The sequence below is a fragment of the Sylvia atricapilla genome, chromosome 3 (genome assembly GCF_009819655.1).
Source record: "Sylvia atricapilla isolate bSylAtr1 chromosome 3, bSylAtr1.pri, whole genome shotgun sequence".
Lineage (NCBI taxonomy): Eukaryota > Metazoa > Chordata > Aves > Passeriformes > Sylviidae > Sylvia > Sylvia atricapilla.
Window position 1 is genome coordinate 61107860 of NC_089142.1, and position 14386 is coordinate 61122245.

The 14386-nt window shown below is 40.2% G+C and overlaps 1 protein-coding gene across 4 annotated transcripts in view; it reads left to right on the plus strand.

Annotated features, from left to right (window-relative positions):
• TULP4 (TUB like protein 4) overlaps positions 1-14386 on the plus strand; it is a 149274-nt gene that overhangs the window by 129229 nt on the left and 5659 nt on the right. For all 4 annotated transcript variants that reach the window (XM_066315540.1, XM_066315539.1, XM_066315542.1 and 1 more), the window contains exons 8-13: positions 4100-4324; positions 6475-6709; positions 7196-7340; positions 8238-8382; positions 9637-9730; positions 11048-11191. In XM_066315540.1, coding sequence (XP_066171637.1) covers positions 4100-4324; positions 6475-6709; positions 7196-7340; positions 8238-8382; positions 9637-9730; positions 11048-11191 — 988 coding nt within the window. The remainder of the gene's footprint in view (positions 1-4099; positions 4325-6474; positions 6710-7195; positions 7341-8237; positions 8383-9636; positions 9731-11047; positions 11192-14386) is intronic.

The following is a 14386-nucleotide window of genomic DNA, read 5'->3' on the forward strand; positions in this document are numbered from 1 at the left end:
TTGCTTTCCCACAGCCATCCACGAACACTGTGGCAGTAAGAGATGAGCACACACAACTCACAAGAGCCAGGTGGGCTCTGCAGCCATTGCACCTTTCAGCTTGTCTCTGAGAGGGAAGAGTGTGCATCTCCACATCAGCAGTCTGCAGTGAGAGCAAGCAAGCAATGTGCTTACACATACCATTCACTGGATGCTATTTTGCCATTGTGTTCTTCCTCCTGAGAGAAGTCCTGCTAGTTCCTGGGCTTTCTGCCCTGGAATACTATTTTCATTTCATTACCAGCGGGAGTCCCAGTGCCAACAAACAAGGGATTAGTTCAAGCAGCAGGCAGACCCCATGGCTCAGGATTTCTAAGCTCAAGGCAGGCAGCAAGAATCAGCTAGAACAGTGTTTTCATTGACTGAACTGTGTACAAGTGATGGAATGTATATAAATTATGTTCTCTTCTGTAAGAGAGGCAGTAGAGGGACTTATAAGAAGCACAGAGCTTTGAGTGGGAATATCCATTCCTGCATGCTTTTCTAAGGGGAAGCAGCATCTCAGCTGGGGGTACAGATTTGAGTAGCTGTAGCTAACTTTCAAGCCCACTTGGAAAGAAATGGCAAAAAACTCCTCGTTGGTCACTTGTTGAGATGTGTTTTCAGTCAGTATTTCTCCCGATAAAGCATTTTTTTCTTTTGTTTTAGCCAATGGTTTCTAATATACAATTGTCATAGAGCTACATGTTGGTAATTAAACCCTGGAATTCATTCAGGTATTTACAGTTTATGCTGAGATTTTTCAAAACCTAATGCTATTTTTATATGCAAAGTGAGATTAGAAATTCTCATGTTATATTTGTAGCTGTGTTTCTTTGTTCCTAGCAGAAAAAAACCCCCAACTGTGCAAATATGGAAAATAAAATTCTTCTGTCCTAGAGTCGGCTTGTTCATTTTGTAACAGGTGGATACAACTTTAGGATACAAGAAAAATTTGGCTAGAACAACATTTGTCCTTCCTTGTTTTGCTAAAACAGTTCAAATAAGTGGATGTTTTATGAGGAGCAATACTGTTATGTTGGATGTTGGAGGTCAATTGTTTTTTCTCAGTAAAGTTTGAAAAGAAAGCTGTGGCCAGCTCATAACTGACTTGCTGCAGTAATTGATTCATATCCCTTGTCCAGCAAGGGAAAGACTAGGAAGCATAGTTATTGAAAAATATTATTGGAGCAGTACTTTAAAGGTCAGGTCAGATCTGGCATTTGGGTGATCTTTTATTTCTCCAAGCCTGTAATGACAGGCTAATTTTCCCTGAAGCTTATCTGAAGTCTTAGCCCTTCACTGTAAATTAAATGTTGCTGAACACTGGGCTGGAGGAGCACCAAGGGTCTGACCCTTTCAGAGAAAGGAAGACAAGGTGTGTCTGGTGATGTGATGTGAGTGCTCTTGTTGAGGTTGAAAATATTAAAGCATAATGAGGTGTGCGGGGAGACTAATTGTACAAATGGAACAGTAGAAATCTCATGATTTACAAACAGTACAGCACTTGCAGGTATTGTGTGTGTTTGTTTAAACATGCACCCACTCACATATTGTTTGCATATACATTCATAAACAGAATATAAGAGCATCATACATTGAGCAGTTTAGAAGGTGACTGAATTATTGTTGTCTGTTGGAAAACAGTGGTGAAGTTTTCAACTTCTGACTTTCTACTCTTCAGAGCTTTACAGCGCTATGTTGCCAGGGGTCCCACCCCATGCTTCAAAGCTACTGAAAAGCCTTTTCCTTGAGACCTTGTTTTAGATTGCAAAAGTTCTTGCACTGCTTCTGTCTGCACCTCTGATGTTCTCTGCACGCAGCAGTAACCTGAGGGAAGAGGTGGTTTCATTTGACTCTATTTGGATGAAGAATGTCCTACCTGGGTGTGATGCATTGGGTTATAATAGCTGCAGTGTGAGACATCAGGTCTGGATGTGCTGTACTGGATTATGATAGCTGGGATATTAGACTTCTCTTCTGATGTTAAAGTCTGTCCAGTAAATAAACATTTGTGTGCCAAGTCACATACTTGTTTGTTCCCTCACTGAGTTTATAGGTAAGCTGATGCAAGGTGAACAGCAGGATGCACTTTGGATCCCACAGTAATGATCAGGTGGATAGTGCTGCCCATGCTGGGATTCAGCCCTTGGAGAAAATCAGGGTCACTTCTATTGTGCTGTTCTCAGGCTGTCATGTAGTAGATGTGGCAGGTACCTGCCTTGTGCTAGTGCCTTTTCAATGGCATTTATTTGGTAAGCAGCTTGAACTGTCTTATTGCTGCCAGACAGTGTGAAGGCCGAGCCACACTCACAAATCACGAAAATACCCAGTCAGCAAGGGGATACTTCATGTGACCTCTCCTCAAATGTAAGGCTGTATCCCACAGATTATGGTTATGACAAGCCATGAAGAATTATTGGTGGTACACAAAGGATTTTTTTTAATTCTTTTGAAATTTTCCACTACAAAATGCATTTAGCAATTACTGTGAAAATCACAAGGTTCACATGTTGCTGCTTTCTATTTGTGTACCAGTCAGCCTGAAGATTTGTGCCTTTGTGGAGGTGTGTGTTTGGTATTGCCTAGATGTAATTAAAATGAAGTTCCTTCATTCCTCCTACTTTAAAACCAGTATTTTCCTTGAAATTTAAATCTAGGACAAGGTGACATTGTAGGGAAGATCTCTTCTGTGAAAAGGTGTTTCATCCAATGCTTTATCTTGATGACAAACATTGATATAGTGCTATGACAGCTGCATTTTGCCTTGTATCAGTCCCATAAAAACATCTTTTCCCAGTTAGTTCCCTTTAAGCATCTTGAATCTGTAAATGGAAGGGAGGCTTTTTCCCCAGACCAGATGAGTAACCTCTGGGCTGATCTAACCCTGCTATCTGGGTACCATACTGCTAACAGAGGAGTGTCTTGACCCTGTCTTCTTGTTTGATGCATCTTGTGAAAAGATATTTCAAAGATACCCTGGCCTTTTAATAAATACAGTTCATAATTTAGATGAAAAGCATGTTTGCTTAAACTTCTGAGTGTCACAGATGGTAAAAACAAGGAAGATCTTCACAGAAAGGAGTAAATCTTTTGTAGTTCACTGATGACTGCCTGCTGTATAGTATTCTTCATGGAGTTAGAGTTTCATCTTTACTCTGTGTTGTTTATTTGCATAGAGGTAGCAGATGGGATTGAAATACCACAAGGGTGTGTGTATATAAGCAAATACAGGTGCTTTGTAACACAGAAAACAAGAAATGACAGATGGATACAAGTAAAACTTATGGACAAAAGTAATGATGATATGGCCAGAGGAGATCACAACAGTCTGGTACTTTACAAGAAAAGATGTGATTTAGAAGGAAAGTTTGGGAAGCTCCTTGCAAGCAGGAAATAAATGTCCTAAGCAGCCGTGCATGTTTATCATTATTCTGTTCCACATTGTGACGTTTAGTACCAGTTGGCCCTCACTCTTTCTGTTTTTACTGTCGTGATTTGGACATTTCTGAGCACAGACAAGTAGAAGACAAAAGGCTGTTCTCTGTTGCCTTCCTGGTGCTCTTTCACAGTTCAGTTCCTCTGGGAGTAGTTCAAAAGAGGCACTGCAGCAGAAGACTTGGCACAAGACAAGAAAGGTGATTGGGTTTTCTCTGCTTGTTTTTTAAATGTCTCTGGGCATATAATTTAACTTTTCAGTTGTAAAATATGAGTGGGTGAGGACTGATTAGATGACTGAATGAATCATTTGGCTAGAGCGTGAAAGACCCTGCTTCTCAATGCCCTGTGCCTTTAAAGTCACTTATCCTATCTAGGTATTGACTTTGGTAGCTGATTCCTTGTGTGAAGAGCTTTGAACAACCTGAGTAAAAAGCACTGAATAAGCATCAACTGCTGCTTTTGATGATTTGAGATGTTCCCATTCTTCTGTGGGCAATGGTGGGCACTTCCAAGTCTCTGGAAGACTTAGGGTAATGTGATTGGTGCTGAATTCATGTGATCACTTGTTGTGCAGCCGTCATGGAAAGAAGATCCTTTGCACAAAGTCTTTTGAAGTTGTGTCCTTTTGCTCTCCGTGCAGCGTCCCATCATCTCGATCTGTTGGGGTCACAGGGATTCCCGGCTGCTGATGGCGTCCGGGCCGGCGCTGTACGTTGTCCGGGTGGAGCACAGGGTGTCCAGCCTGCAGCTGCTGTGCCAGCAGAGCATCGCCAGCTGCCTGCGCGACGACAAGGACATCAGCAAGCTGACCCTGCCCCCGCGGCTCTGCTCGTACCTCACCACTGCCTTCATACCAACAATCAAGGTAAAAAGAAAGAAAAAGAGCCAAGTGTTTCTTGGTCTCCCCCCTCCATGGTGCTCCTAAGTGGCAATGGCTGAATTATAAGGTTTTAGCATTTTAAAAGCTTTTGTATCCTCTTCAAGACCCTGCTGATGCATTTGGTATCTATTAAAAATCTGAAAAGAAAGCTCACACATGCTGATCTGCATTATTCCATGGAGATGGCCTTTCCAAGTGCATTACAAGTGGTGACTCACAAAGACTTCTGAAGAAGCTCACACTGGTGATAAATACCCTGTCATGGTTATGAGGGGATTCACAGGAGTAAACTGTTGCCTCTGTACATGTCACATGAGTGTTTATATTGCCAGGAAGGTTAGGCTTAGGACCTGGGGCTGCCCGAACATTTCTACTAACAGCGAGTTGTTCTAATTTTACTGCTCCAGCAGTGCTATGGAATAATGAACCAGGTATCACACCTCTTCCTGTACCACAAGCAGAATCATCTGCACAATCTGTTTGTTTCATGCTTTCACCCTCAGTAACATCTGGGGATTTCCAAGCTGTTTATCACAGCCTATAGACAGAGCATTAGCTGGTAAATGCTTGACATTCAAATATACATTTTTGTGATTTTTTGTGTACGTGTTTCAGCAGTCTCGTGAGCCAAAGGTCCTTGTTAAAACAATGCAGAACTAGAACAACTAATTTGAAATCAGTGAGGCTGGCCTAGCTTAAATGAGAACAAAGTATGCCTACTAAATAATGATTCAGCATGGTTCCATTTGGGTCCTGCTAATCAGGGAAGTTTGGGCAACTGTATATCATTTCTTTTGTCAAAGAACAGTAAATGCCTTGCTGTAACCATAACTCCTGGATCTCCAGAGATGTAGAGCATTTATCAGACTGGAAGCCTCCAGTTCTTTCTAGTTCTTTCCATCCTTCTCCCCAGGATGCTTTCCATGTTGTTCCAGAGCCACCTCTCTCTAGAGCATCAGTGACAATTTCCTGGCTGTCAGGGAAGGCAAAGGAGGGGACAGGATGGGCTGGATGAAGGCAGCAGTTGGCTAGGAGCCCTGGTGGGGATCAGAGGGCAGTACAGGGACACATCAGTGCCAACAGACCTTGTGTCATCTCCTAGAGGAGACGTCGGGATGCGGAGCGGTTGTGGTGCTGCGTAGCTGAGAGGTGGAAGCAGGGTTTCCAGAAGCCACGTGTCTGTCCTGTTCCATGGGTGTTTCTGGAGCCTCATCAGCACTTACACTTTACCCTGCTCATCCCCAGTCACCCGCTCAACCTGTATTGTCAGCCATGCCTTCAGTGCTAGGCAAGGCACCCTCTTCCCTGTGGACATTCCTCTTCCCTCTCCAGCTTGCAGACCACATTATAGGTCACTCCTCAGGCTACACCCATGTGCCAGGTTAAAGAAACCTATTTTTCCCTACCTTTTTTTTCTTATACTTTCATTCTGAAAGAAACTCTGTTGACTTATACACATGAATAGTACTTGTATCATACAGGCTATATTGTCCTAGACAAAAAGAGTCTCACTGCTTTAGGCTGGAGTTTTTCATGGATTAATACGGTGTGCTGACAAGCAGGGCAAAGTAACCCAAGCTTTGTGCTTGTATTTTTCTACATGACACACAAATAGGCCCTTAGCTGGGATGGGATATGTGCTTGGAAGAGATACAAAAAGTATGAGCTTCTTTCGCAGTTGACAGCATTGTAGTATAGTGGCATAGCATGTACCAGTACTAACCAGGAATGGGATCTGAGTGTCCAGGTTCACTTGGAGGGTCTGCAGGAGACAAGATACTCTGATACTTGACTTGACCACATTAATCAAGTTCAAAAAGAAGTTTCTGATAAGAGCTGGAACTTGAAGACAGGTTTGTTGTCTCATTCAGTGCTCTGACCACAGGTTCAACCTTCCTTTTATCATGTAACTAGTCTTAGTTTTCATTTTCTGTGTACAACTAACTAACTAACACACAGCCACTCTGTCTTGCATGTGTGTCCTCCATAACTCATGAAATAACCTATACTAATCTTCATTTGCCAAATCAGAGTGGGGTTCAAGTTCAGTTAGTTATGTTGGGATTAAGTCACCACAGAAAAAAACCCCAACCAATATTAGAAAACTTTCTCTTTCCTTCCTCTGTTTAATTAAGCCTCCCATCCCAGACCCAAACAATATGAGAGATTTTGTCAGCTACCCAACAGCTGGTAATGAGCGGCTCCACTGCACCATGAAGCGGACGGAGGATGACCCAGAGGTCGGTGGTCCATGTTACACTCTGTACTTGGAATACCTCGGGGGACTGGTGCCCATCCTGAAAGGACGTCGTATCAGCAAGTTGCGGCCAGAGTTTGTCATCATGGATCCTAAAACAGATGGAAAAGCAGGTAAAATTCAGTTGTTGCTTTGTAGGAAAGTGATTTACCAATACTTTGGACATTACGTCCTCAAGAGTTTTAAAAAATACTTATATGCAACTTGGATTGTGGCAATGTCTGATATTTTTTCTGAAGTGAAAAAACATTTAGTGTGACTTAAAAGCTTCTGAAATTATAGCCTGCTACCTTCTGTTTTACAGAAGAGAACTTCTTATATTCTGAGTAATGGAAAATAGATTGCTAATTAGCAGAAAATATTCTTTAGTCTCAGTTTCGAAGTCAATTGAATGGTGTTCATCCCTGTGAATCAAGTTAAGTTCAAACCACTGGAAATTTGGAATTTGAAGGCAGTGTGGAGAACATTGAATTTTCCTCTGCAAAGTTTTATTTCAGCTGCTGTCTGTGGATCAGGTTTATGCTTCTGATGACTGAGAATTATAATTTATACCAGTTTTCTGAAGCATCACTTAAATTTTCTGGGGCCTGTCTTGATAGATGAAATCTATGGAAACAGCTTGATTTCCACTGTGATTGACAGCTGCAACTGCTCTGACTCCAGCGATATCGAACTCAGCGATGACTGGGCAGCAAAGAAATCTCCAAAAATCAGTCGAGCTAGCAAATCACCTAAACTCCCCAGGTAATAATGACTTCGATATTTTTTTTTTTTTCCCCAAATGGCCACTCTTCCTCCCTTCTTCCCCTGCCTCTCCTTCCCTCTCTTGACATCTCGTAAAATGAAAAGTAAACTTCTTTGGGCACATTCTCTGTAAGATTGAAGTCCTCTACAGGGTGAAATTCTGGGGTGATCTCAGAGATTGGCATAGAGTTGGACTTTGGGGAAGATTTCTGGGACAAAATGTAATGGAAACAAAAGAGCACAACTTCTCCCCAGGCAGCCTCAAAAAAAGATTTTATAAATTCTCCCACCTTTTTTTTTTTTTTTTTTTTTTTTTTTTTTTTTTTCCTCTTTTGACACCATGGAATATATTTCGTCCTTCAAACCGACTGTTTTTTTATTTTTGTTTGTTACATTTCTGCCAGTGAGCTCTTCAGGTGCTTGAGCTGGTGATCTTGACCTCCCCCTGCCTTGTATAATGGGAGGTAGAAATAACTTTTGGCTTAGGGTAAGAACACTGACAATATTTGTGGAGCCTTGGTTTTCTATATACTAATGTGAAAATCTGTCAGCTGAGGTGTCATATTCTCATTTCTTGTGACTTTGCTCAAAGTCTGCATAGCTGAGATTGTTCATCTCTACACCTTTTAGGGATTAGTGAAAGATATATTGTATCTGGCAGAACTGCTATAAGCTTTGTTGGATTAATTAGAAAGCATCCAGCATGATTTACTGCAAGTGTGTCAGGTCTTCTGTATCTTCAAAACTGACTCCGTCCTGTAGGCTCTACAGTCTTTGTTAGCCACTTTGAGGACATCCTACCAATTGTCTTCTTCTTACATCTTTCCATTCAAAGACATTGAGTTTTGTGCATTTTAGCTTGCCCATTGTTGTTTCTAAGTATTGTTTTACGTGCAGGATCAATATAGAAGCTCGCAAATCTCCAAAGATGTCACGAGCTGCACAGGAGATCTCAAGATCACCAAGGTTACCAATAAGGAAACCCTCCATTGGTTCACCAAGCCTGACACGAAGAGAGTTTCCTTTAGAAGATATTACTCAGGTATTGTGCACATTGTTACCATACCTGATTCAAATCCATTTCTTTCACAAGGCAGCATGTTGTAATAGAGATCCAATGATCAGCAATGAAAGTTTTCATTAAATTACGATAAGGAGATAGGGTGAGAGAATTGCATCTTCCAGTTCACTACTAATGTTTGAAAGTGCCAATGGAATATCAGGTGTTGTTTGATGAGTACCAGGACCACTTACTTTTGTCAATGTGAATCTTTTGTCAATGTGAATCCATATGAGAGGTTTTATTCTAGGTGATGTTGTTGGCTTTTTGAGAGTGTATGTGAAAACACTTCATCAGTTTCTCAGACTCATCTTAATGCCACCATAATTCTCTGCTTTGCTGAGGATTGCAGAGATAAGGAAATGTTTGCTTCAGAGGACCACATAATCTGTTTCATAATTAACATGAAACAGTCTTAATTGGAAGGAAAGGAATTACTACTTTGTGCTCTTTGTGGTGTTCATGTCCTCTTGGTAAATGAAACTTAGCAGGCTGTAAAGCTGTTTGGATTATATATTTCATTAAAAACAGCCTGTGTTATTTTAATTTTCTTTTGTCTGCTTTGGTTTTTTCTGCTCTTATTTTGCTTTTTCCTTTTCATGAAAAATTCCAGAGCAGTTACATGGAGATAGGACCAAAAGCCCTTCGAATAGAGCAGAAGACCTGAGGCTTAGATCCTGCTCCTGATACTGGCAGCTTAACTCCTGGCCTTTGAGAAAAATCTATTGGTGTTTCAGACCCATTATGTTTGTACCATGGCAACAGTGGTCTGGGAAGTTGCTTTAGGAGCTCCAGGGGAATATATGTTTGTTGTTATGGGTAATTAATTTCTGTCTTGTTTATTGTTCTATAAAGTGATTCATGAGCGTAGAACTAACGGGCAGGGTGTATCGCTCTCTGAAATACAGAATAGCCTTGGTCCTGCTGGGCAGCAGCAGCAAGTGCCAGAAAACAGACCTGTTCTCACTAAGCAGGCATTCTCCACTAAGTGTTGCTCAGATCTTCAATAGGTTTAATCACCCTGTGGCTGTTGCATAAATCATTTCTGATGGTGTTAAGATATCAGAATGAGTCTTCTTAATGACTGGGTAAACTGTTGCTACATAGGCACTTTAGGCTGTTTCAAGAGAAACTGAAATTGCATTATCACTTGAAATAGCTTGATTGCTCTGCAGTTTTTATTAGAGCTTGATACAGATTTTATCAGGTAAAAATGATCTTGTTTTTGTTTTGCAGCACAACTACCTTGCTCAGGTCACATCTAATATCTGGGGAACCAAATTTAAAATTGTGGGTTTGGCTGCTTTCCTACCAACTAACCTTGGTGCAGGTAAAATTAAACTATTGATTATTTTGTGTGTCAAATTCTTTCTAACAAACGAGAAACTTATGCCATGAGATTTTTCGTAAGTGACCAAAAAGTTTCTTTAACAAAGCACTTATTTTCTGTAAACAGTGGGAATTAGATTTTATTAAATTCACAGTAACTAAAGGAGATTAAAATCTTTAAATACAATAATGAGATGCTCAATAAAATGCTAAAAGTCTCACTTGTAATAAAACAGTAAATTAGCATTTGAGCCAAGACCTCTATTTTGACAGTTTATTTGAACAAACCCCACACAAATAAAAAAAGAGTTTTGCAAGAGAACTATAGAAATAATAGGTGTTAAGTTACTGCAATAGAAATATTTTTTAAAATCAGATTTATATAGTTAGATTGCTACAAATTATACGAAAAAGCTATTACAGCCTCATGCTCAGGATTCTTCAAGTCCGTGCAGAGCTTCATCACATGGTTCTCCTGCTGGTAATCTGGTAGTCATCATTAAAAGCAGCAGTTGTCTATCAACCTTTTTGTGGGTAGGCCAGTTCTACCCAATAGTCCTGTTGGAAGGAAGAAGGCTGGATAAAAAACAGGATACCAGCTCGGCAGGACTGAGTTCTGAAGTATTAATACAACTCTAGCGGTTTAATGAGCTCCTTAGAAAACACATTTTGTCCTGTGTTGCATTATATAGTTGGGCCAGGAGTACCTAAAGGTGCCCTGGATGCAGAATTAGATGGATAGCGTTGTGTGGCTATATGGACTGCTGTCAGCAGTTGAATGACCACAGGTCATTCTAATTCTCCCACTGCCGGTAGCAGATAGGGAAAGAAATAAATGTATTGTAATACTTCTTTCAAATGCTCTCCTACTCTCCAATGGTTTGGGTCCCAGGGATTTTCTGAGCCCAGTGGGATTTCTTTGTATGTAGTGGCCATCAGCAGATTTCCTTCCTGAGAGCTTTCCAGTTTTCCCCTAAAAGTTGGTGGCATCCTGTGGTGAAAAGTTTCAAAAGTAGAATGGAAAGAAGTATTTTCCTTCCATAAAAATAGATGTGAATACAAGATGAAGTAATTAATTATTTAATTACAGAGATGCTGCTTTCATTTAAAGAGAAATAGCTGAAAGCAACAATCTCTTTTATCCCGTTTATGCAAAGTGTTACATAGTGGTTTGACAAATAATGGCTTGCCCATGCACATGTATACAGTAAACAGCAATATTCATTGCCCTTCTGTCTGCTTTGAATTGCTTCTTCCTTAGCTTTACATGCTATTTGTGTAACAGACTTTTTTGTTTCTTGTTATATTCTTTCTCTAGTAATATATAAAACCAGTTTGCTGCATCTGCAGCCCAGGCAGATGACAATATATCTCCCAGAAGTGCGGAAGATTTCAATGGACTACATTAACATGCCTGTCTTTAATCCAAATGTGTTCAGTGAAGACGAAGATGATTTACCAGGTAAAGAGGAGCTGGAGGAGTGCCACGTTGGGGGTTAAACTAGATGGAGGTCAGGTTGGTTTTGTCATGGTCCCCTTTGGTGAACACACAAATCAAAATATTTTAGTCTGTAGGGGTCCTGTAGAACCGAGTTAAAATAAGGGTAATATGTATTATGGGGATTGTTTTCTATAATGTGTGGAAAATATAGTTCATAAAGATCTCCTTAGCTTCAAATTGATTGGGAAATTAGTCCTCTGCTAATTCATCTTAGTTTGCTAGGAATTCTCCACAGACAGAAGCCTTGCATTCTGCATCTTGATAGGAGACAATTGTAATGTGTTGGAAACCCAAACGGATTGTTCTTGAGACCTGATCGCATCAAAGCACAAATAGGAGCTTGGGTTGGAGGGCAGGTTCCCATAAAACTCAGCCACCCTTTGAGAAGAGATAATTGCTCATTTGGATTTTTATCACTACTAAGAGGCTAAAATAGCAAAGTGGTTGATAAACAAAGCAGGATCAGTAAGATTTTTTTTTACTTCACTGAGATGTAAGGTAGCAGAAGATTTAAGCAGTGCAGGGAAGGTTTGGGTGCAGGTGATGTGATGTGATGTGGGAGGTTAAAGGACTGGAAGTATTCAACACCTCCAATCAAAACAAAATCATCATGCCAATAAAATAAACAATAGAAAATAAGATAAATTAATACATTTTCAGAATTTTCATATCACTGAGGGATTCCTGTTGCCAGGTCATGGGTTTTTGGAACTGTGGAAGTGGCTGTCATGCCAGTACCCTTAAAGAGGAAAGAGTGTGAGCACTGCAAAGCAATTAAAGACTTGTGCTAAAGTCTACTGAAACAAATGGAAATGTTCTCTTTATTTCAGACCAGGGTTTCAGCTGCTCACAGCAGCAAAGCTCTTGTCTGACCCAAACATCAGAGTAGTCCTCTGGACATCTAAAGAAATACTTGTATGTTTCAAATTAAGCCCATATTTTTTCACAATCTGGGGGACCTGGCTTGCTTTATTTCTGTCTATGTGATATTCACCTGTAGTATCTGAAGAAAGTAATAGAGACATTGGTGACATTGGTATATATTATTAATAGGAAGCACCCAACATTTCCTATTGTGAAACATGGTCCAAGCTGTCAGAAAGTAATATAAAAACTAAACAGAAAATAAGAAATTTAATACAAAATTTTCACATCTCTTAGTGCAGATTGGATTGAATCTGCACTAAGAGATGAAATGGTGCTCATAATTGCAGGTACACCACATAAGCAGAGAGAAAATTATTAGAGACTCTTGTAACAGCTCTTTGAGAGGGCTAGTAAAAGAATCATACTACTCTGTCCTCCATAATAGCCTTCCTCTTGTCCGCTTTTTCCTTTCTAGTTTCTTCTGGAAATTTATTTCTGACTTAGTAAATGGTGGCGACTTAAATCTTCAAAAATGTTTTTGGGGATATCTTTTTTAAAGCCTGCATATAAAGGAAGAAAGTGCCATATACTAAAGGAAAAAGTATTGCAAATAATGATCACATGATAGATTTAAAAAAAACATAGTAGAAGGCTGCTCTTGGGCAGTGCAGTGTTCATAGTGAGGTACACTTGGGACAGGTGTTTTTTAATGTAGTCAGTAAAGATTTGGCAAGACAAATCCACAGTGGATTGATTTAACTTATGAAGTATGCAAACTAATCAATTAAAAACCATTGGAGAAATGAAAAAACATTGAATTTAAACACTCGGGAGTATTAAGCAACACCACAACAAGTGATATTTTGTTGGGTAAGGCAAAATGACAGCAACATTTGAGGTTGCTGAAGCCAAGCTAACAATCAAACCTCAGGCTCTGGCAGCTAAATTGCTAAGCCTGCAGGCATCAGGGTGAAAGCATGGCCTGGCAGCCAAGCACAGAACCACAGAACTGCTTTAGGGTCAGTTAAGTTTGGCTGTTGGTCTTCCTCCAAAGGAACGAACTGAACTACCTGTAAATATTAGCCAGTGTAGCCACAGTGCTGTCTGTACACCTCCCACGTTCAGGGCTGACACTGATAAAAACCTGATGTTACCCAAAATGTAATTATAGTGCATAGGTAGAGGATTAGAATTTTAATTAGCTGCTGGGCATTTAATTAGGAACTGGGCAGCATTTGGAAGAGTCCTGATTAATGGATCTCTTACATGATCTAGTCTTGCAAATGAAAGGTCTGCACAGATTTTGACACACTTAAATATGGATATAAATCGCGATAAAAACTGGATATGACACTAGATCCTTGCTCTCTTTTCCTTCCACAAACCCACCGATTCAACTCAGTTGTCAGTTTCTGTGGGTTTTTTTACAGGAAGTTTAATAAAAAATAACTTGCAATATGCTTGGAAGTTCTGATATAGTATTTACTGTTTCCCCTCTTTATTCTGTTTTGTTCCTTCTTGACTTCTGCACCTCTACGTGGATCCAGTGTCCTCATTTTCTTGCTCCAGCTTTTCAGTGGTAGTTCCTATTGGAGTCAACTACTTTTTGCAAAAGGAACTGCAAACATCTGAGCACCCTTCACGTTTCTGCTCAAAATGATGAGAATTGCTCCTTGCCACATTTTCCCTTTTTTCAGTACCACCACATGTGGGAATTTTTTCCTAATATACATATGCTCCTTTATACATTTTTGATTGCAGCCTGTCCAAACATTAATGCTGCAGTCACCCTGACTACAGTACCCACTTCTTGAATCTTTTTGGCTTACCATCTATTTCCTCACATTTTCTTCTTAACAAATCTGCTGAGAACTTTTATAAGTTTTGTCTGCATTTCATTCCATCATATCCCTCTGTCTGTTTCAGCTTCCTTCCTTTTGCATAGCCGGTTGGTTTGTCACCCACTATACTCAGCTTTCCCCAAGTATTGTCTATGTTCTCCAGCTTTCCCAAGCTCATTGAGTCTAGGAACCTTATACTAGATATTTTGGTGTCTTTGGTGCAGGTCTTCAACTTTCTTAGCCTCCACTTCTTTTATTTATTTGCTTGTTTGTTTTGTTCAATTGTTTGTTGACGTATTTACTATCAAAAGTCCCTCCCTGAAAACTAGTGAGTCCTGATTTAGCGCAAGTCACAGATTTGAGCAGAGGCAGTTAAACCCTGATGATGAGCGAATGCCAGCTGATATCGTGACAGTCCGTGGGGATCGTAGTGCAGGCTGAAAGCGCG